At 35.8% G+C, this 20,809-nt stretch overlaps 1 protein-coding gene across 1 annotated transcript; it reads right to left on the bottom strand.

Annotated features, from left to right (window-relative positions):
• Positions 1-18,201: 18,201 nt before the first annotated feature.
• Positions 18,202-20,323, bottom strand: LOC124083806 (hydroxymethylglutaryl-CoA synthase, cytoplasmic). Its single transcript, XM_046430573.2, has one exon. It carries the CDS (start codon positions 20,127-20,129, stop codon positions 18,615-18,617), a length of 1,515 nt encoding a protein of 504 aa, XP_046286529.1. The 5' UTR covers positions 20,130-20,323; the 3' UTR covers positions 18,202-18,614.
• Between the last annotated feature and the right edge of the window lie 486 nt (positions 20,324-20,809).

The raw sequence follows: 20,809 nt of genomic DNA, 5'->3' as shown, positions 1-20,809 counted from the left end.
AAGTCTGTTTATATCTGTATCTGTGTATCTCAGTTTCTCTCTCTGCCTCTCTCTCTCTGCCTCTTTCTCCCTTTAATTTTATCTAGAATGAGATTTATAATATTTACCTTACACAATTATATAGTTAAGAAGCCTCATAGTGTAATCTGTTCAAGTTAAAGTCACGGGAGAGCTGACTGTACATTCCTGAGTCTGAAGCCATCAGAACCAGGATCTCCAAAGATTGAGTCCCAAATGAAGGACAGGAAAACACTTATATCACCGGTAGTCAGGCAGGAAGATAAAATTAACCTTCTTCCACATTTTTATTCTATTCAGTTATTCAAAGTGTTTGATAATATGCACTTCCATGGAGGAGAGAAATCTGCTTTACCTGGTCCACCAATTCAAACACTTATTCTTCCCACAAACATAGGCACAAACAGAGATACAATGTTTAACCAGGTATCTGGGCACCCCATGGTACAATCAAGTTGATATATAAAAGTAGCATCACAGTTGGAATTCAAAGCCATGGCCTAGATGAAATTAACTAGGCAGAATATCAGACCATGAGTCAACAGAATCTCTTCACTTGGGAACTTGATAAATAGGCAAGTCCTTGGCCCCCACATTCAGATCCAGTAAATCAGAAACTGCAGAGTTGGAATCTAACGTTGTATATTTCTATATGTCTTCCAAGTGTTATTGAATGAATAGTTATACTTTGAGAACTACTGTAATAGTCTCCTTAGGTTGTCATAATAAAATATCACAGAGTAGATGGATTAACCAAGGAACATGTGTTTTCTCACAGTTCTGGAAGCTGGAAGTCCAAGGTCAAGGTGGCAATATGGTTGGTATCTGGTAAGGCCTCTTTCTGTGGCTTGTATATCGTCACCTTTCTGCTGTACCCTCCCATGACCTTTTATTCTGTGCACACAAAGTGATAGAATATTATATGAAGTTTTATCTTAAACTTATAAGGATAATAAGTCTTATAAAATCATAACTTCACCCTTATGACTTCACTTAGCCTGCAAAAACTTACCAAAGCCTACCCATATCCAAATATCGTCACATTAAGGGTGATAATGTTAAAACATGGATTTTGGAGAGACTAAATCTGTAATAAAAACCACTGCCCTGGAGAATTGGTGTACAAAGAGAAGAGTTCTAAAACTAATCCTTGGGATGTTTATATGCAGAGTCTGTCACAGTGAAGCAGAACATCCAAATGGACTGAGAAGGAGTAGACAGTTTGGGAACAGTAAAACCAACAGACTCTGGTTGCTAGAATGCTAACTAAATAGAAAGTGTAATAAAGAGGAGGGAGTTATCTATTTGGAAATAATGCTACTAACAGGTCAAATAAGATGTGAACTGAAAATTATTGATTGAATTTGGAAATGCAGATTCATTGTTGTTTTGGCAAAAGCTATCTGATTGAATAGTAGGGGTCAATGCCAAATTGGAATGGGTTAGAAAGACATAGGAGAAGATGAGTTGTAGAAATGTAGAGAATATATTCAAGGGTTTTTTTTTAACAAAGGGATCAGAAAAAATATAGAGTACTGCTGCAGAAAGATGTAGAATTATAGGGTTTTTTTTAAAAAAGAGAAATTTTACCATGTTTATTATCTTACAGAAACAGCTCTGGATTTCTTTTGTTGTTAAGTTTTTTGAGTTCTTTATATATCCCGGAAATTAATGCTCTATCTGAGGTGCAGGTGGCAAAGATTTTCTCTCATTCTGCTGGCTCTCGCTTCATGCTCTTGATTGTTTCCTTTGCTGTGAAGAAGCTTTTTATTTATTTATTTATTATTTATTTATTTATTGCTTCTTGATTTTACTGCTTGTACTTTAGGGGTTTTATTAAGGAAGTCAGTTCCTGTATCCATATGTTGGAGTGTTGGGCCTACCTTTTCTTCTGGTATGTGCAGGGTTTCTGGTCTAATACCTATATCCTTGATCCACTTTGAGCTGTTTTGTGAAGGGTGGCAGATAGGGGTTAAATTTTATTCTTCTACGTAGGGTTTCCAGTTTTCCTAGAAACATTTGTTGAAGAGGCTATGTTTTCTCTATAGTAGGGGGGAAGAGGTGAGGGGGAAAAATAGAAGTGCACTAGATCAGGCAATAGAGAATGAAGGGAGAGGAGGAGGAATAAACCAAGGAAAGACCCTGGAATGAATCTGATGCATTTTTCTCATGTACATATATGAAAATAACACAGTGAATCCCATCAACATGTATATCCATAAGAATGGGACTCTAACTAGAATAAGGTATAGTCCATGCTTGTATAATTTCATTAAAGTGGTTCTGCTGTCATATATAACTAAAAAGAACCAATAAAAAATAAAGGAAAAAATAAACAATTCTGGGAATACAGCAAACAGACGGTTTCAGGTGAGAGAGGACAGAGTTTCTGGATAATATCCTTGTGCAGATGACGGGGAATACGGACTAATGAACAAGTTAATGAACTCAGTTTGGGGTCTTTATAATACAGATAACATAATGATGGGGTGATCTTTATTTTCAATAGAGCAATTAGAAGTTTATATGGTAATTAAAGGTTGACCTTTAAATGTTTTGATTGCCAATTAAATTCATTGGTCCATAAATATTTTAAAAGATCTGTTCCATTTGTGTCTTTAAAAATTTGCAAATGATTAGTGCAGTCCAATGCTGAATCCCTCATTGTTCTGAGACTTATATGCACCAAATAATAACATTCTATTTGAACACTGAAAAAATAATCTATGTGGAGAAAGGAATGTAATTTGTGGACTGAAGAATAATTGTAAATGAGAATAGCAGTCATATTAGCTAGTGAATCAAAAGCATACTGGGAAATTCGTCAACAGACTTACAAATTCTATGTGGAGTTTCCTTCACTGGGATTGTATGGATTTCCCAGTTGAGTTAATTTAGTTACTTTAGTTTTATAGCAGGAAGAATTAAATTGTACTCTGAAGCTTTATTTGTCTTCAGAGAATAAATGAGAAAAAGAAAAATGTTCACTCAAAAGGAAAAAGAAAAGCATCTCTAATGACTCCCCTTACCACGAGAAATATCCTATTTCAGAACATTTCCAACATGTGATTTTAATTTTTTACGATGCTTTAATATGTACCAAAGAATATATGTCTTTGCAGCAAAAAATCCTTTGTGATATATACATTTTTCTTTCATGAGATTCCTGTTTTTTGTTTTTTGTTTTTTTTTATTGTTGGCTGTTCAAAACATTACATAGTTCTTGATATATCATATTTCACACTTTGATTCAAGTGGGTTATGAGCTCCCATTTTTACCCCATATACAGATTGCAGAATCACATCAGTTACACATACATTGATTTACATATTGCCATACTAGTGTCTGTTGTGTTCTGCTGCCTTTCCTATCCTCTACTATCCCCCCTCCCCTCCCCTTCCCTCCTCTCTTCTCTCTCTGCCCCCTCTACTGACATTCATTTGTCCCCCTTGTATTATTTTTCCCTTTCCCCTCACTTCCTCTTGTATGTACTTTTGTATAACTCTGAGGGTCTCCTTCCATATCCATGCAATTTCCCTTCTCTCTCCCTTTCCCTCCCACCTCTCATCCCTGTTTAATGTTAATCTTCTTCTCATGCTCTTCGACCCTACTCTGTTCTTAGTTACTCTCCTTATATCAAAGAAGACATTTGGCATTTGTTTTTTAGGGATTGGCTAGCTTCACTTAGCATAATCTGCTCTAATGCCATCCATTTCCCTGTAAATTCTATGATTTTGTCATTTTTTAATGCAGAGTAATACTCCATTGTGTATAAATGCCACATTTTTTTTTTATCCGTTCATCTATTGAAGGGCATCTAGGTTGGTTCCACAGTCTTGCTATTGTGAATTGTGCTGCTATGAACATCGATGTAGCAGTGTCCCTGTAGCATGCTCTTTTTAGGTCTTTAGGGAATAGACCGAGAAGGGGAATAGCTGGGTCAAATGGTGGTTCCATTCACAGCTTTCCAAGAAATCTCCATACTGCTTTCCAAATTGGCTGCACCAATTTGCAGTCCCACCAGCAATGTACAAGTGTACCCTTTTCCCCACATCCTCGCCAGCACTTGTTGTTGTTTGACTTCATAATGGCTGCCAATCTAACTGGAGTGAGATGGTATCTTAGGGTGGTTTTGATTTGCATTTCTCTGACTGCTAGAGATGGTGAGCATTTTTTCATGTACTTGTTGATTGATTGTATGTCCTCCTCTGAGAAGTGTCTGTTCAGGTGCTTGGCCCATTTGTTGGTTGGGTTGTTTGTTCTCTTATTGTCTAATTTTTTGAGTTCTTTGTATACTCTGGATATTAGGGCTCTATCTGAAGTGTGAGGAGTAAAGATTTGTTCCCAGGATGTAGGCTCTCTATTTACCTCTCTTATTGTTTCTTTAGCTGAGAAAAAACTTTTTAGTTTGAGTAAGTCCCATTTGTTGATTCTAGTTATTAACTTTTGTGCTATGGGTGTCCTATTGAGGAATTTGGAGCCCGACCCCACAGTATGTAGATCGTAGCCAACTTTTTCTTCTATCAGACGCCGTGTCTCTGATTTGATAGCAAGCTCATTGATCCATTTTGAGTTAACTTTTGTGCATGGCGAGAGAAAGGGATTCAGTTTCATTTTGTTGCATATGGATTTCCAGTTTTCCCAGCACCATTTGTTGAAGATGCTATCCTTCCTCCATTGCATGCTTTTATCCCCTTTATCAAATGTAAGATAGTTGTAGTTTTGTGGATTGGTTTCTGTGTGCTCTATTCTGTACCATTGGTCCACCCGCCTGTTTTGGTACCAGTACCATGCTGTTTTTGTTACTATTGCTCTGTAGTATAGTTTGAAGTCTGGTATCGCTATACCGCCTGATTCACACTTCCTGCTTAGCATTGTTTTTGCTATTCTGGGTCGTTTATTTTTCCGTATGAATTTCATGATTGCTTTCTCTATTTCTACAAGAAATGCCGTTGGGATTTTGATTGGCATTGCATTAAACCTATAGAGAACTTTGGGTAATATCGCCATTTTGATGATGTTAGTTCTGCCTATCAATGAACAGGGTATATTTTTCCATCTTCTAAGATCTTCTTCTATTTCTCTCTTTAGGGTTCTGTAGTTTTCATTGTATAAGTCTTTCACCTCTTTTGTTAGGTTGATTCCCAAGTATTTTATTTTTTTTGAAGATATTGTGAATGGAGTGGTTGTCCTCATTTCCATTTCAGAGGATTTGTTGCTGATATACAGGAATGCCTTTGATTTATGCGTGTTGATTTTATATCCTGCCACTTCGCTGAATCCATTTATTAGCTCTAATAGTTTCTTTGTAGACCCTTTTGGGTCTGCTAGGTATAGAATCATGTCATCTGCAAATAGTGATAATTTAAGTTCTTCTTTTCCTATTTTTATGCCTTTAATTTCTTTCGTCTGTCTAATTGCTCTGGCCAGTGTTTCGAGAACTATGTTGAACAGAAGTGGTGAGAGAGGGCATCCCTGTCTTGTTCCAGATTTTAGAGGAATGCCTTCAATTTTTCTCCATTAAGAATGATGCTAGCCTGAGGCTTAGCATAGATTGCTTTTACGATATTGAGGTATGTTCCTGTTATCCCTAGTTTTTATAGAGTTTTGAACATAAAGGGATGCTGTACTTTGTCGAATGCTTTTCCCGCATCTATCGAGATGATCATATGGTTCTTATTTTTAAGTCTATTGATGTGGTGAATAACATTTATTGATTTCCGTATATTGAACTAGCCTTGCATCCCAGGGATGAATCCTACTTGATCATGGTGCATAATTTTTTTGATATGTTTTTGTATCCGATTCGCCAGAATTTTATTGAGGATTTTTGCATCTAGGTTCATTAGAGATATTGGTCTGTAGTTTTCTTTCTTTGAAGTGTCTTTGTCTGGTTTAGGTATCAGGGTGATGTTGGCCTCGTAGAATGAATTTGGAAGTTCTCCCTCTTTTTCTATTTCCTGAAGTAGCTTGAAAAGTATTGGTATTAGTTCCTCTTTAAAGGTTTTGTAAAACTCTGCCGTATACCCATCCGGCCCTGGGCTTTTCTTAGTTAGTAGTCTTTTTATGGTTTCTTCTATTTCCTCAATTGATATTGGTCTGTTTAGGTTGTCTATATCCTCCTGACTCAATCTGGGCAGATCATATGACTTAAGAAATTTATCGATGCCTTCACTATCTTCTAATTTATTGGAGTATAAGGATTCAAAATAATTTTTGATTATCTTCTGTATATCTGAAGTGTCTGTTGTGATATTGCCTTTTTCATCCCGTATGCTAGTAATTTGAGTTCTCTCTCTTCTTCTCTTCGCTAGCATGGCTAAGGGTCTGTCGATTTTGTTTATTTTTTCAAAGAACCAACTTTTACTTTTGTCAATTTTTTCAATTGTTTCTTTTGTTTCGATTTCATTAATTTCAGCTCTGATTTTAATTATTTCTTGCCTTCTACTTCTTTTGCTGTTGTTTTGCTCTTCTTTTTCTAGGATTTTGAGATGAAGTATGAGATCATTTATTTGTTGGTTTTTTCTTTTTTTAAGGAATGAACTCCAAGCAATGAATTTTCCTCTTAGAACTGCTTTCAATGTGTCCCATAGATTCTGATATGTTGTGTCTGTGTTTTCATTTATCTCTAAGAATTTTTTAATTTCCTCCTTGATGTCTTCTGTAACCCATTGATCATTCAGTAACCTACTGTTCATTCTCCAAGTGATGTATTCTTTTTCCTTCCTTCTTTTATCGTTGATTTTCAGTTCCATTCCATTATGATCAGATAGAATGCATGGTATTATCTCTACTCCTTTATATTGTCTAAGAGTTGCCCTGTGACATAATATATGATCTATTTTTGAGAAGGATCCATGTGCTGCTGAGAAAAAAGTGTAACTGCTTGATGTTGGGTGGTATATTCTATATATGTCAATTAAGTCTAGGTTATTAATTGTGTTATTGAGTTCTATAGTTTCCTTATTCAACTTTTGTTTGGAAGATCTGTCCAGTGGCGAGAGAGGTGTGTTGAAGTCTCCCATGATTATTGTATGGTGGTCTATTAGACTCTTGAACTTGAGAAGAGTTTGTTTGATGAACATAGCTTCACCATTGTTTGGGGCATATATATTTATGATTGTTATGTCTTGTTGGTGTATGATTCCCTTAAGCAGTATGTAGTGTCCCTCTTTATCCCTTTTGATTAACTTTGGCTTGAAATCTATTTTATTTGATATGAGTATGGACACTCCTGCTTGTTTCCGAAGTCCATATGAGTGATATGATTTTTCCCAACCTTTCACCTTCAGCCTATGTATGTCTTTTCCTATCAAATGCGTCTCCTGTAGGCAGCATATTGTTGGGTCTTGTTTTGTGATCCATTCTACTAGCCTGTGTCTCTTGATTGGTGAGTTTAAGCCATTAACATTTAGGGTTATTATTGAGATATGGGTTGTTCTTCCAGCCGTATTTGTTTATTTATGTTACTAAACATGGTTTGTTTTCCTCTTTGAATATTTTTCCCTCCTTTACTGTCCTACCTCCCACTGTTGGTTTTCATTGTTATTTTCCATTTCCTCTTCCTGTAATGTTTTGCCAAGGATGTTTTGAAGAGATGGTTTTCTAGCTGCAAATTCTTTTAACTTTTGTTTATCGTGGAAGGTTTTAATTTCATCTTCCATCCTGGAGCTTAATTTCGCTGGAAACACAATTCTTGGTTGGAACCCATTTTCTTTCAGTGTTTGAAATATGTTATTCCAGGATCTAGTAGCTTTCAGAGTCTGTGTTGAAAGATCAGCTGTTATCCTGATTGGTTTACCCCTGAATGTAATCTGCTTCCTTTCTCTTGTCGCTTTTAAAATTCTCTCCTTATTCTGTATGTTGGGCATCTTCATTATAATGTGTCTAGGTGTAGATTTCTTATGATTTTGCACATTCGGCGTCCTGTAGGCTTCTAGGATTTGGGATTCTGTCTCATTCTTCAAGTCTGAGAATTTTCTCATATTATTTCATTGAATAGTTGCTCATTCCTTTGGTTTGGACCTCTATACCTTCCTGTATCCCAATGACTCTTAAGTTTGGTCTCTTTATGTTATCCCATATTTCTTGGATGTTCTGCTCATGGTTTCTTAACAGTCTTGCTGAGATGTCTATGTTCTTTTCAAGTTGAAATACTTTGTCTTCATTATCTGATGTTCTATCTTCTTAGTGTTCTACTCTGCTGGTAGTATTCTCAATTGAGTTTTTAAGTTGGTTTATTGCTTCCTGCATTTCTAGGATTTCTGTTTGTTTGTTTTTTATAACCTCTATCTCCCTGTATAGTTGATCTTTTGCTTCCTGGATTTGTTTATGTAATTCATTGTCGAAGTGATGTTTCATTGTCTGATTTTGCTGTCTAATGTCTTCCTTGAGACTCCAGATCATCTGAAGCATGTATATCCTGAATTCTTTATCTGACATTCCATCTGCTGCAGCTATTACCTCTTCTAAAGCTGAGTTGACCTGCATTGCTTGTGGTCCTTTCTTTCCTTGTCTCTTCATACTGTTCGCGTTCCTTTCTACTTGGTGAAACTGTTGTGCTATTGAATTTTCCCCCTATATATTTATATTGGTCTTGTATAGTTGCAAAGTCTCCCTTGCAGGTGCGGGCGGCTGCTCTGCCCCTCCTCCAATTGGGGCAATGTGCCTACCATGCCGGCAGGCTGCTGGGCCTGCTCTGCTGGTCGGTAGCAGGTCCACCTACCTTGCAGGCGCGGGCGGCGGCTCTGTCCCTCTGTGGGCCGCTAGGCTGGTTCTGTCGGTGGTCGCAGTTCTGCCTACTTTGCAGGCGCAGGCAGCGGCACTGCCCCTCTGCAGGCCTCTGGGGCTGTTCTGCCAATGGGTCGCAGGTCCGCCTACCTTGCAGGCGCCGGGGGGGGGGGCGGCTCTACCCTTCCTCAGGCCACTGGGCCTGTTCTGTCTGTCGGTTGCAGGTCTGGCCTGTTCTGTTGGTGGTCACAGTTCCGTCTACCTTGCAGGCGAGGGGGGAGGGGGCGGCTCTACCTCTCAGCAGGCCGCTGCTCCTCTTCTGCCGGTGGGTCGCAGGCCCACCTACCTTGCAGGAGTGATTGGAAGCTCTGTCCCTCCGCGGGCCACTGGGCCTTTTCTGTCGGTGGTCACAGTTCTGCCTACCTGGCAGGCACGGGGGGTGGGGGGCGGCTCTGCCCCTCAGCAGGCCGCTGGGCCTGCTCTGTGGGTGGTCACAGTTCCGTCTACCTTGCCGGCGCAGGGGGAGGGGGCGGCCGAGATTCCTGTTTATAAGTTGCTAACATTAAGAGTTAGCAGATGCAAATATTGTCTTCCTTTCCCTTCTTCTACTCCTTTCTCTTTTGCTTAACTTTGGACTCACATTCAGATTGACAAATACCAGTTTGCTATTATCCCAGGAAAGATATATCACAGATGGACACAGTACACCAGTCAGCTCATTATTTGTATTTAATTACATAAACCCAGTTTGTATTTAAGGCAAAATATTGGGGACAAATAAAGATTTTTCTCCTCCAGGAGAGTGGGATGGCGGGGGTTGTGCGGGAGCACCTTCAGGGTAGAATTGGAAAATAATTAAGAGTACTAGATGTTTTTAAATGTTTCTAAGAAAATACTTGAGAGACCTGTTATCCAATTAGTGGTGCTTAGATCTAAGGAAGTAGGACATCCAGTTTGATGACTAGAGTTGACTCTTGGAGCCCTAGGAATGGGAGACTTCAGTAACTTCTAAGTACCTTTGTAGAAATAGTGACTTGGTAAGTTTAGGCAGCAAGTGCCTGAGAAAACCCCCATATAACAGATGTCCTTAGGGCATTGAGGAATAGCATCAGACTCTTTTTGAGGCCATGATGATCCTATGGACATTTGAGAGTTTCAGAGTTGCTGTAAGGAGATGCTGTGGCAGACAGCAGGATGGAACATTCGGGTAGACAACAATGGAAGTGAGATACCTCAATAGAAACCAGTGTGGAGAAGGGTCGAGGATCAATGTACATCTTAAGATACCGTAAGAAGAGATGCCTCCTGATAATTCAGTTTTTCTGGAAATATTTCACTGGATTAAAGATGCCTTAGTGCTTATACAAAGGTAAAGTAAGAAGGGATGTTAACCAAAGAACAAAATGTCTGTTAACAAGACTATATGTAAGAACCCCCATCCCATTGGAAACTAAATAATACCCAGGAGAGAGAAAGAACAGAGAAATACTGATTTGACTCAGTTATGAATTGAAATAGCAGTGTTTATTTGGAAACATCAAAAATTATTTGCTAAATATTAAATTCATTAATTGAAAAATAATAAATAATATATTCTATGTATGTGTACATATATGGCTTTTGGATTCATAATCCTTCTTTGTACACAGCATCCCAGAGTCATTGTGGTATTTTAAGTCATTATTAGAACAGAAAGATCACAAATCTAATTTTTAAAATTTTAGGTCTTAGTCATATTTATAACTAACGTGAAATGGGATGAAATTTTTCTTCTTTGACTCTTGATTTCAAAGTGCCTATGTGTGGAAAAGCATAAATTTACTAAAGAATACCATAATAATTCTGGAAATGACAATTCCTGTACACTTTATAAGAAAAGACCTTCACAAGGAATGGCAGGAGCAGAGTTGATTTCTTATCTCCTCCTTCCCTGCAAACACAGACATTGGTCTCTCTTGTAAGAAAAAGGGAAAGTATCTAGTGCACACCTCTCAGAAACCAACTTATTCAAAATAAAAGAATAACATGTATTAGTAGTGCTTGTGTGACCTGCAATGAGTCATTAGATCTTTATCCACTTGGAATCAAAATACTTATTCCATTCAGAGAAATTCAGAATTTCATGTAAAACTTCCTTAAGTCATTCATATTAAAAAGAGTACACTGGTGAGTGACTGAGTTCATTGGAAATCCTCAGACTGTATGCAGTCTATTTGCCAAACTCTTTGGATGGTGGGGTTGGGGTGATGATGGTGCAAAAAAAGTCAATTTTCCAATAATTTTGTTTATTCAAACTGTTTCTACCTCCTGATATTTCAGTTTTTCCGAAAATCTTTGACTGGATTAAACATGCCTTAGTGCTTATATAAAGTACTTTGGTGATCCCTATCTTCTCAAAATTTCCAAGGAAAATTGGTGAGGGTAGCTCAGGTTATATTTTTATGAATCATCTCTTGTTCTAATACCATGCTTCAGTTAGCAGAGTATTTTTCCTGTACTTATTCATTTGTTTTTAGACTTCTACTAAAGTCTGAAATTACTTAAATGCGTTAAGTTACAGCAAAGTACAGCGACAATTTAAAATGGAATGTTGGACATATTTTCATAGAGACAAGTATTAATTTATTTCTCATGATGATCTTAATCTTAGAGTTCTGCCTGGTTTTCTTATGCCTTACCTTCATTATCTTTTTTCAGTCTTTCCCCACATTTTCTCATTCTAAAATCTATCATTCTCTGTAATTCATTATTCAGAAACTGGGTATATCTAAATTAATTTTTAACTTTTCATTTGGACATGTGACATCACAAACACACCAATAATTATTTATCTAAAAGAATTAGAGTTCAATAACTGTCACAAATTTAGTTTGAGTAATTACAGCTATTTTAAATTTAAATATTATGACTTGTTAGCCTATATTACTTTATCAATTTTGATATCTAACATGTATCATCTAAAATGTAATCTATTATTTAACTAGCTTTAAAGAATGCTTTTTTTTCTTTGATTTAAAAAGTATATATAATATGGATATCATTTTGCATATTTGTTTTAATGTATTTGCATTAGTTATTTACAAGGGTTAAATTGTGAGGTGTGAAGTTATAATACCATCTTTTTCTATATGCTCTTATATTAGCTCAGGATGTTCTGTAACTTCTCCCTGTCTGCCTATTCCTTTAAAATTCAAGAAGTGCTACATCTTTGGGAAATGCTTCCCTAAAGATGATATATCACAACACCCTGCATGTTTTGTATAGTACTAATATTATTTTGTTCTTTAAATTCTTTCCTGGGTATTAAAGTCTCACCTAAGTATGTCATAACTTCTATTTTTAATAAGGTGTGATGCCTTTTTATAATTTCCTAAGCTTAGAACCAAGAGCATGCTATATACACTCAGTAAATTTTAAAAACAAAGTCATTAACTATTATGACTGTATATTGGAACTACAGTATATAAATACTTAAACTTCAACCTATAATAAGAATAATTATATGCATCAACTTTTTGGGGAAGATATTTCTTTGACTTTTTCAAAGTATAATTTATACAGAGTGAAGTACACTGATCTTAAGCTTGACGAATTTTGACAAATGCATATGCTCATATAATCTATGGCTCTGCTCTGATTAAGACATATATCTTCATCACTCCAGCTAATTTCCTTATGCATCCCCCACTTGAAGGCAACTGTTATTCTTATTTTTATCACCATAGATTAATTTCGTCTGTTCAAGAATGTTAAGCCTACAAATTTATCCAGTATGTACTGTTCTGTGGCAGCCTTCTCTTATTGGAAAAATGTTATCTGATATTCAGCCTTGTTGTTACATGTAACAATACTTTGTTCTGTTTCTTTTATTTCTGAGAAATATTACATTACATAAGGTACCATAATTTGCTTGTCTATTAATATGCATTTTGGCTTTCCAGTTTGGACTATTACAAATAAACCTGCTATGGGCATTTTTATAAGTCATTTTAGAACATGAGTTTTTATTCATTTAAGATATACTAAGTATGCCTAGAAAGAACTTGCTACTTTATAGTGTGAAAATAAATTTAACTTCATATGGATCCATTAAGCATCTTGTGAAATGGCAAATACTTTATAAAGCAATGTACCAGGATTTGAGTTGCCTAGTCCCTGATAGGTTTTTTTTTTTAAATAATTGTTCAAAGTTCCTTGACTCAGATTGCCTTTTGATAATCATCATATATCTACTTGCAGCATGCACAGCTAAACTGTAATGTTCCTATTGTTAGCACAATGTCACTGTAGGAAAAAGTCAAATAATCATTTCTTTGAGAAGTGTTATGGGTATTAAAAAAACGAATTAGTATTCTCAACTGTTTTAGACTGCACAATTACTTAGGAAATCTATGGTACTTGTGATCATAAAAAATCTTTCCTATTGAGTGCAGCCCACATTTGATGCATTTTCCTCTGTTTTTTTCCCTAACAATTCTAGAAATGAGATATAGACAAGATAAATAATTTCACTACAGCAAGCTACCAACCAACTTGTTAATACCTTGGCTTAACCAAAAATAGAAAACTATAAATTCATTTAATTCTATAAATTTCTGTTTAAAAACATGATTTTAAACATAAGTTGGTAATTATAACAGAAATATAAATATTGTTTCTTTTGTTCCCACATTTAGGCAATTATTTCATTCAGTGGCTTCATTTGCTATTAAACTAAATGGCAGACTGAGATTCTCTCAGATAATTGGAATGATTCACTAACAAATACTTTATTTCTTTGAACTTGGAAATGATTTTGAATAGATATTTAGAACATTCCAAAAGATTTGCAAATTTTTAAAAAATTGTAGGAAGAAAATATGTGAGTAGGAAATCCTGAATTCATTACCCTCTCATTGGGATAAATAAGTCATTAATGTAGATATAATTATGTAAGGGCTTCTACCAAATAAGCGCTTCTGCGTGGAAGACTGGGACTGTGTAAAGGGATGTTGCAGATGTCAGTTTTCTTCCCAAAGATGATGCAAAATGGACACTGCAAGTTTAAATATAGTTCTATATTCAAACATCTGTCGTGACTGAAACTGGAGAATCAAGAAAAAATAGAAAACAGAATAGATTACATCAATTTCCTCTGGCCCTACATCAAGAGTAAGACTAAATTTAAGAAATTGTGCTTATTTTCAGGGACTCCTGCTCCCCCTCTAGTTCTTCTGATCTCCACTAGGCAATCCGGGAGAATCCTTGGACTGACTAGCCTTTGGTATCGCCACAGCTGAATTTAAGGGTCTCATCTTCTCTAGACACCTCAGAGCTATAAACTTTTCCTTTTATACTTGCTTTAACTTACTCATAGTCTACCATCTTCGGTTAATGTTGTTAAACTGGAGAGACATAAGGTAATCCATGAATTTTCTGAAATTTTCTACAATCTGTGTGTGTACATATTGTATATTTCTGCAAATGGGTCCATTATTTGAGGAAATGTTCATACCATTCATCATATTCTCAAAGAAAACTATAACCATAAAATGATGGAGAAATATCTTCTTAGGTGACAGCCAACTGGCATGTGGATGTGGATTAACTGACTTTTAACAAGGGCCTTGAGGAAGAAAACTTGTAATTGTGAGATATCTAGTAAGTTATAATATGCAACTGAAGACATTTACTATTAAACCATTGCTTGATTCACTTGATTAAAAATACAGAATGCCTGTTAAAAATGGTGAGTTCAAGATTAAAGAAGGTTCAGTGAAATCATGTTTATCCCCAGAGGTGGTTCCTTATGAACAGCAATGTACATAAAGGATTTTTAAAAGTTTATATGATTTAAATCTCTCTATTTCTGAAAATTTCCTTTAAAGAAAACTCAGACATAAGAACAAGAAAACCTATTTACAAGAAAATGTTGAATTAAGTATTATTTCTTCTAAGAAGAGAAGTTTAATTATTTTAAATTATGAAAGTCACAAAATATTAAAATGATGAGAGGTTTATAGTAACTTGAAGATTGTAAGTAAATATCTGAAAATTTATTAATCTTATTATTTTCTGTTAAGTCATGGATTACTATTAAAAGCATCTTCTTTCTACCTATAGTCCTTGAATTCTTCATGTATTCTTTACTATTGTTTGGTAGGAACAATTAGGACATAAAATCATGAACACTAAAGGGCACTTTATTCCAGCTAACCCCAGGTGACAGTTTTATTACTCACCCTATTTTCTTAATATTGACTATATATAAATGTACATACATGCACACACACATACATATTTGTACTGGGGATTAAACCCAAAACTGCTTTACTAATGAGCTACATACCACACTTTTTAATTTTCTTTCTTTCTTTCTTTTTATTTTGTGACAGTTCTCCTTAAGTTGTTGAGGCTGTCCTCAAACTCGTGATCCTCCTGAATTATGGGATCACAAGAATGTACCTTCATACTGAGCTGGCTGAAACTTTGTAAGATCAAATCATTTACTGTTCACATTTGAGGCACAAATAAAAGAAAAAGTAGTATATGTATATATATATATATATATATATATATATATATATATACACAATTTAATTACAATTAAAAGTAATTTTAATTTGCTTATATTGAAGAATAAGAAAAAAATAAGTATAAAGATAAATATGAAGTAAAACACAAACCACTGAATTTTCACAATAATGTCAATACTAAATTTTTTTAAAAAATCATTGCTTAAGGATTCATGAAGAATTTCTAAATTTTCTTTGTGATTTTTGCTTCATAAGATGTGAGGAAAGACAGACAGTGTTGTTTATTTATGAGCTGCAGGTACCCTGATGAGAAAGCATTGGCTGATGTGACTAGAATGGTGTTATTAAACATTGTGCCATAAGCAAGATCAATAGAAGAGCTAATAATAGAATCCTCTTTATAATGTATGTGCCTGAGGAGGAATAAAGCAGAGAAATACAACATACTGCTTCTTGGGGAGCTGGTCAAAAGTGGTACAGGCCATATGCTATAAGGAGGGAAAGATAATTGGAAGCAGGATGGGGAACTGGAAAGCAGGAACTTCTTCCTGCATTATATCCTCCACCTAATTCACACTTTGGATTTCTAGTACTAGCTCAGGTACACAGAAATACACTATAGTGGTTCATCACCAGCTGCCTCCATCACAGTGAATACAAGCACATGACACCTGTGTTCAGGAACAGATATTTGGCACACTACATCCTCTTCTGCCTGTGGTGTCTAATAAGCATACCTCTTTACTTTTTGAGGGGAGACATTTTTAGGAGTGTTCCAACAAATGGAAATGCTAAAAAATGACAGAGTGTACTATTTACCTTAATTCTTATAGCTATTGATACATATAAATTTTATGTATAAAATAGCTTTCTTTTAGTTCTATAGTCCCTAGCAAAAGTGCAAGTTTTGTTCTCACATAAATCCAGGTTAGCCAAATGTAAGATCAACTGGTACATAAGAAGTATACATCGGTATCAAGGCTGAAGTGAACAGTTCAGCTCTATTCATAGTTTTCTTATATATGTATATTTATTGAGCTGCTGCACTCCCTGACATTTACGTAATATGTGAAAAATAACCTTCAAGTAATAAAACAACTTAGACATATTTTCTGTTACTTGCATTCAAACGATGAAACGAAATTTTAATAAACTCTGCTTTTACAATATGTTAACTTTGTTTTTTCATTTCCAGGTCTTACATTGGAAATATTTTCTATTTTCTGAAGCCAAACATTTGTATTATCTATAAATATGCACATATGTGTACTTTACATAGTTTATGAAATTTTATATTTTTATAATATAAATATATTGCATAATATATATAATTATGCAATTAATGTATTACATAAAATGTATGTAACTATATGTTATATAAAATATAATAGCAAGATAAAATATCTTAAACTATGTATTATGTAACAAAAGTTTTATAAAAATATATAATATAAATATGTATAAAGAAGCATGGTATTGTAGCAATGCTTAGTCATAACGAAACTAATTCAAGATCACTATCCTCAGCATCTATGACTAAATGAAAGCCTGAGGGAACACAAAACAAATGGCATTTTCTGCTCAAGAGTGCAGACAGTTACAGAGACTGTATACACGGATGGTAGGAGGAAAACTCTGGATACAATCAAGTTAGGATAGAAGATACTACTTAGAATTCTCCTCAGGAAAAAGAAAAGTATGCTTGTAAGAAAAAACAGTGCTGTCTTGGAGAAGGTTCACTTTGAAATGTCAATCCCATAACAATACTTTTGGACAGCACAGGCTGAAAATTTTGCTTAATATAATTTTTTTTTAAATCAAAGAGGATGCAATCTAAATTCTTTTTATATTCATTCACCCCAAATCCTGAAATCTTAACAATATTACAATGTTGTTTTTTTTGATGTTAAAATGAAGTCATTTTAACAAATTATGACTGTACGAATCAAAATACCACTAGTTAATAATATTAGACAAGAGTATCTTACAAACACTACATTACATATTAGCTTGCAATCTGAAACATTACATTTTGTATTTGTTTATTTTCAATAACTGAAACTTCACAGAATTTAATGGTAAATAAAGTTTTAAAAATTTAGTTCTGTACATTAGTTCCAACTATCTCTATTTTACAATCTATAAGGCTCATGTCATAGTTCAGCACCAAAAACATCTATAAAACTTTCTAACCAATCTCTTTCATTCCATGTGATAGTTTTTTGTTGTTTTTTAAAGGTGAATGTCCAAGAAAAGGCTTTATAAACCCTACTTCCAGACCTTGCAGTGGAATACTCTTTTTGGCTAGTCAGACTATGTAAAAACTTAGGTTGTACCTTCTTATTTTCATCGAACAGATACAAAAACAAAGACCCACACAAACACATACACAAAACAAAAAGAACTCATACCACAAATCTGTCAGTCTAGAAATTGAATTTGTAACACTGAAACATAAGTAGCCTAATAATGCCCTGCTCCATCCTTCCTTTCCAATTTAAAATTTTAAAAAGGCATCAAAGAAATGTTTTATGTATCTTTTAAAATAAGGTGCAAAGAAGGATTGCAACAAAAAGCTTCCTCATATACACCTCCAATAACATCTCGATGTTGCTGAGCACAGTCCACCATGAACTGATCAGGAGCACTCAGCTCCTGCAGCTATCATGACGGCTCCCAAACAGACCATGCTTTTTATGCCATAAGCCTGCTCAATGCTAGTGTCTCTCTGTTCAGAGATCATCACAATAACTTTGTCACTGTTGGTCTGGATAATATTCCAGAACCAGTGTTACTGTCCTAACTCTTTTCTGCCTCTCTAGGATTTATAAATCTGAGAAAAATAATATTTGTCTTGCCATTTTCAAAGAGTATTTGTGCATATCACATTTTAAGACCACATTCCCCAAGCTAGAAAAAATTTTCAAAAACCACAGGTACTTTCAATAATCTTGTTGTTCAAAGTATAAAATTCTTACACATTAAAAAAAAAATTAAATTGGAGACTAGTACCTCTGCTTTCCTCTAACAGAAGCACAGGATTCACACTACATTTAAAAACTAAATTTCATGCATATAAATGGCCAGAGAGATATAAAGTTTACAGAGCCCTTAACATCATTCGAGTACATTTAGCATTGGCTAGACCACAACAGGAAGCATGTTAGCAAATTGGGCAGATAGACTTGTCCAAGAGCACAACAGTTTGCTAGGCTCTGTGTCAGTCACATAAAAATTTAAGCAATGTGTAATTCTTTAAAATTGTCCCCAGACATTCCCTTCCTCCAACCATTCCCCTATCCCCACCCCAACCCAAACACACTGTGAAGTCTCGCAGTTCACGGAGTATCTTAATGTTCCCCATTACTAATGACAGCTACTTCGGGTTCTGCTGCTGATGCAGGGAGCCTTGGCACTTTCTTAGCAGGGCTTGGAATATGCTCAGTTGCTGTATTTGAATGCACAAGTCCTACTCCTTCACCCAAAGTGTCATCATTTGGAGAGGGGCGACGAGCGTACGTTCTTCTATGCTTTTCATCCACTCTAACTAGGTACCATGTTCCTTCAAAGAGTGAATCTATTGAACACTGAGGTATATAGTTGGCCAAGTGATGAGTGTCCTCTCTGAGCTTCATGTTTTCAGCAAAGACATCTGGTGCTACACAAGTTCTTGAGTCAAGCCTTGATTTAAGATCACATAAACTTGCTGTTATTTTATCAAGAGCAGACCCTGGTGTGGCATCTTGTGTAACTTTAAGAGAGTACAAGGTGGCAGCCAAACCAGAACCATAAGAGAACACTCCTATCCTCTTCCCTGCCAATTGCTGAGGAGAGTACTGGGCTAGAACAGAAGCAAGGGAACCATATACTGAGGATGTATACATATTTCCATTTTGATTTGATACCAGCAAAGATGCCTTTGTTTTCTGATTAAAGAGTTCAGAACTAGCCTTCATAAATGCCTTTTCCACATCTCTGTCAAAGTAAGTATCTTCTAATTTAACATCCCCGAAAGCTTCCAGGCCACTGTAGATAGTATTTTTATCTCTGTTCTGGTCATTAAGGAAGTCATTCAGCATCATCCGAGCTAGAGATTTCTGAACCAGTTTACAATATGGTGAGTGAAAGATCATGAAGCCAAAATCATTTAAGGTAAAATCTTTATCATTTCCCTCTTTCTGCCACTGGGCACGGATCTTTTTGTGGTAGACAGAATAACAGCGGTATAATGCACTGAGGTAGCATTGTATGGAGAGTTTTCCATCGACTATAGGATATTCGGAGACCATATCGGGCTTGTAAAAATCATAGGCATGTTGCATATGTGTTCCACGAAGCCCTCGGTCAAAAATTAAAGGAGCATTTGGCCCAATCAGCAAAGCCACAGCTCCAACTCCACCTGTAGGTCTGGCATTTCCATCCCAAGAGCTGGACTCAATCCAGTTAACAGCATTGAAGACAGCAGGTGTGCCTCCATAGCACGCATTAGTTGTATCTATTCCTTCTATACCTGTATTCCTAGACTCCTCAAATAGCTGCATCAAATTAGTCTTCACTGACTTTGATTTGTCAATGATTGTCTCTGTTCCAACTTCTAACCGTCCAATGCAATCATAAGAAAGGTTATTTCTCTCCATTAGATTCTGAACCACAGTTAGGCAAAGAGAGTTGATATCTTCTCCATCTGTGCAGAAGCCCATCCTGGCCTGGCCCAAGCCAATGGTATACTTTCCAGCATCTACACCATCATATTTTTCCAACTCTGCTTGATCAACATATTGAGAAGGAAAATAGATCTCAAGGGCAACAATTCCCACATCTTTTGGCCAACAAGCTTTTGCATGCAAAGGAAGTGACCCAGGCATGGTGAAAGAGCTGTGTGAAGGACAGAGAACTGCAGCCTCCAGGTCTGTCACTGTTTCCTCTGCTGGGCACCAAATGTGACCGGGTAGTGACCACAGGAAAAGACCAAGCCGCGAAAGACCGTACGCGGCGCCTCCCCTCCGCTACCAGCTTTATAGCCGCCGACCCACCCGACTCCGGCACAGCCGGGAGTCGGTGGGAGGCCTACAATGTTTTTTTAAAAGAAGTTTTATTGTTTTTTCAGAATAAAGATGATTAAAAGTCTCCATTAGAATATATGGGCATAAGAGAATAGCATAGTGTTTAAATCATCATCTTTTAAATATATGAACTCAAATCTTATTAAAACCTTGATTTTTTTCTCTAACAAATGAGAAAAAGAAATAGAGTTAATATGCATATGAGGGTAGATTTTGACCAAAAGTGAACTGATGTATAAAGTTCCCAATGATACTTGAACATTCAAGTCAGGAGAATGCAATCCTGCCTGGATTTAGTGGAGTAGCAGAAATATTCATATCTTATTGTCTTATGCTCCTAATACTTATTAACTTACTATTAATTTGCTTACATTAGATAGTAATGTTAACTGATTTATTGATTGCTGTAGTATTGAAATCTAAAGAAAAAAATTCTTGAAAAAAGTTGTTAAAAAGAAAAAATCTTGAAAGATCAGTCCAAT

This window comes from Marmota monax, unplaced genomic scaffold (assembly GCF_021218885.2).
Source record: "Marmota monax isolate L192 unplaced genomic scaffold, Marmota_monax_Labrador192_F-V1.1 WCK01_AAM20220418_F8-fsc00016, whole genome shotgun sequence".
Lineage (NCBI taxonomy): Eukaryota > Metazoa > Chordata > Mammalia > Rodentia > Sciuridae > Marmota > Marmota monax.
The sequence above is the reverse complement of the archived record's forward strand: the minus strand, read 5'-3'. Positions and strand labels throughout refer to the sequence as shown.

Coding starts and splice junctions, on each gene's coding strand:
- LOC124083806 (XM_046430573.2), bottom strand. CDS start 20,129: ATGCCTGGGTCACTTCCTTTGCATGCAAAAGCTTGTTGGCCAAAAGAT.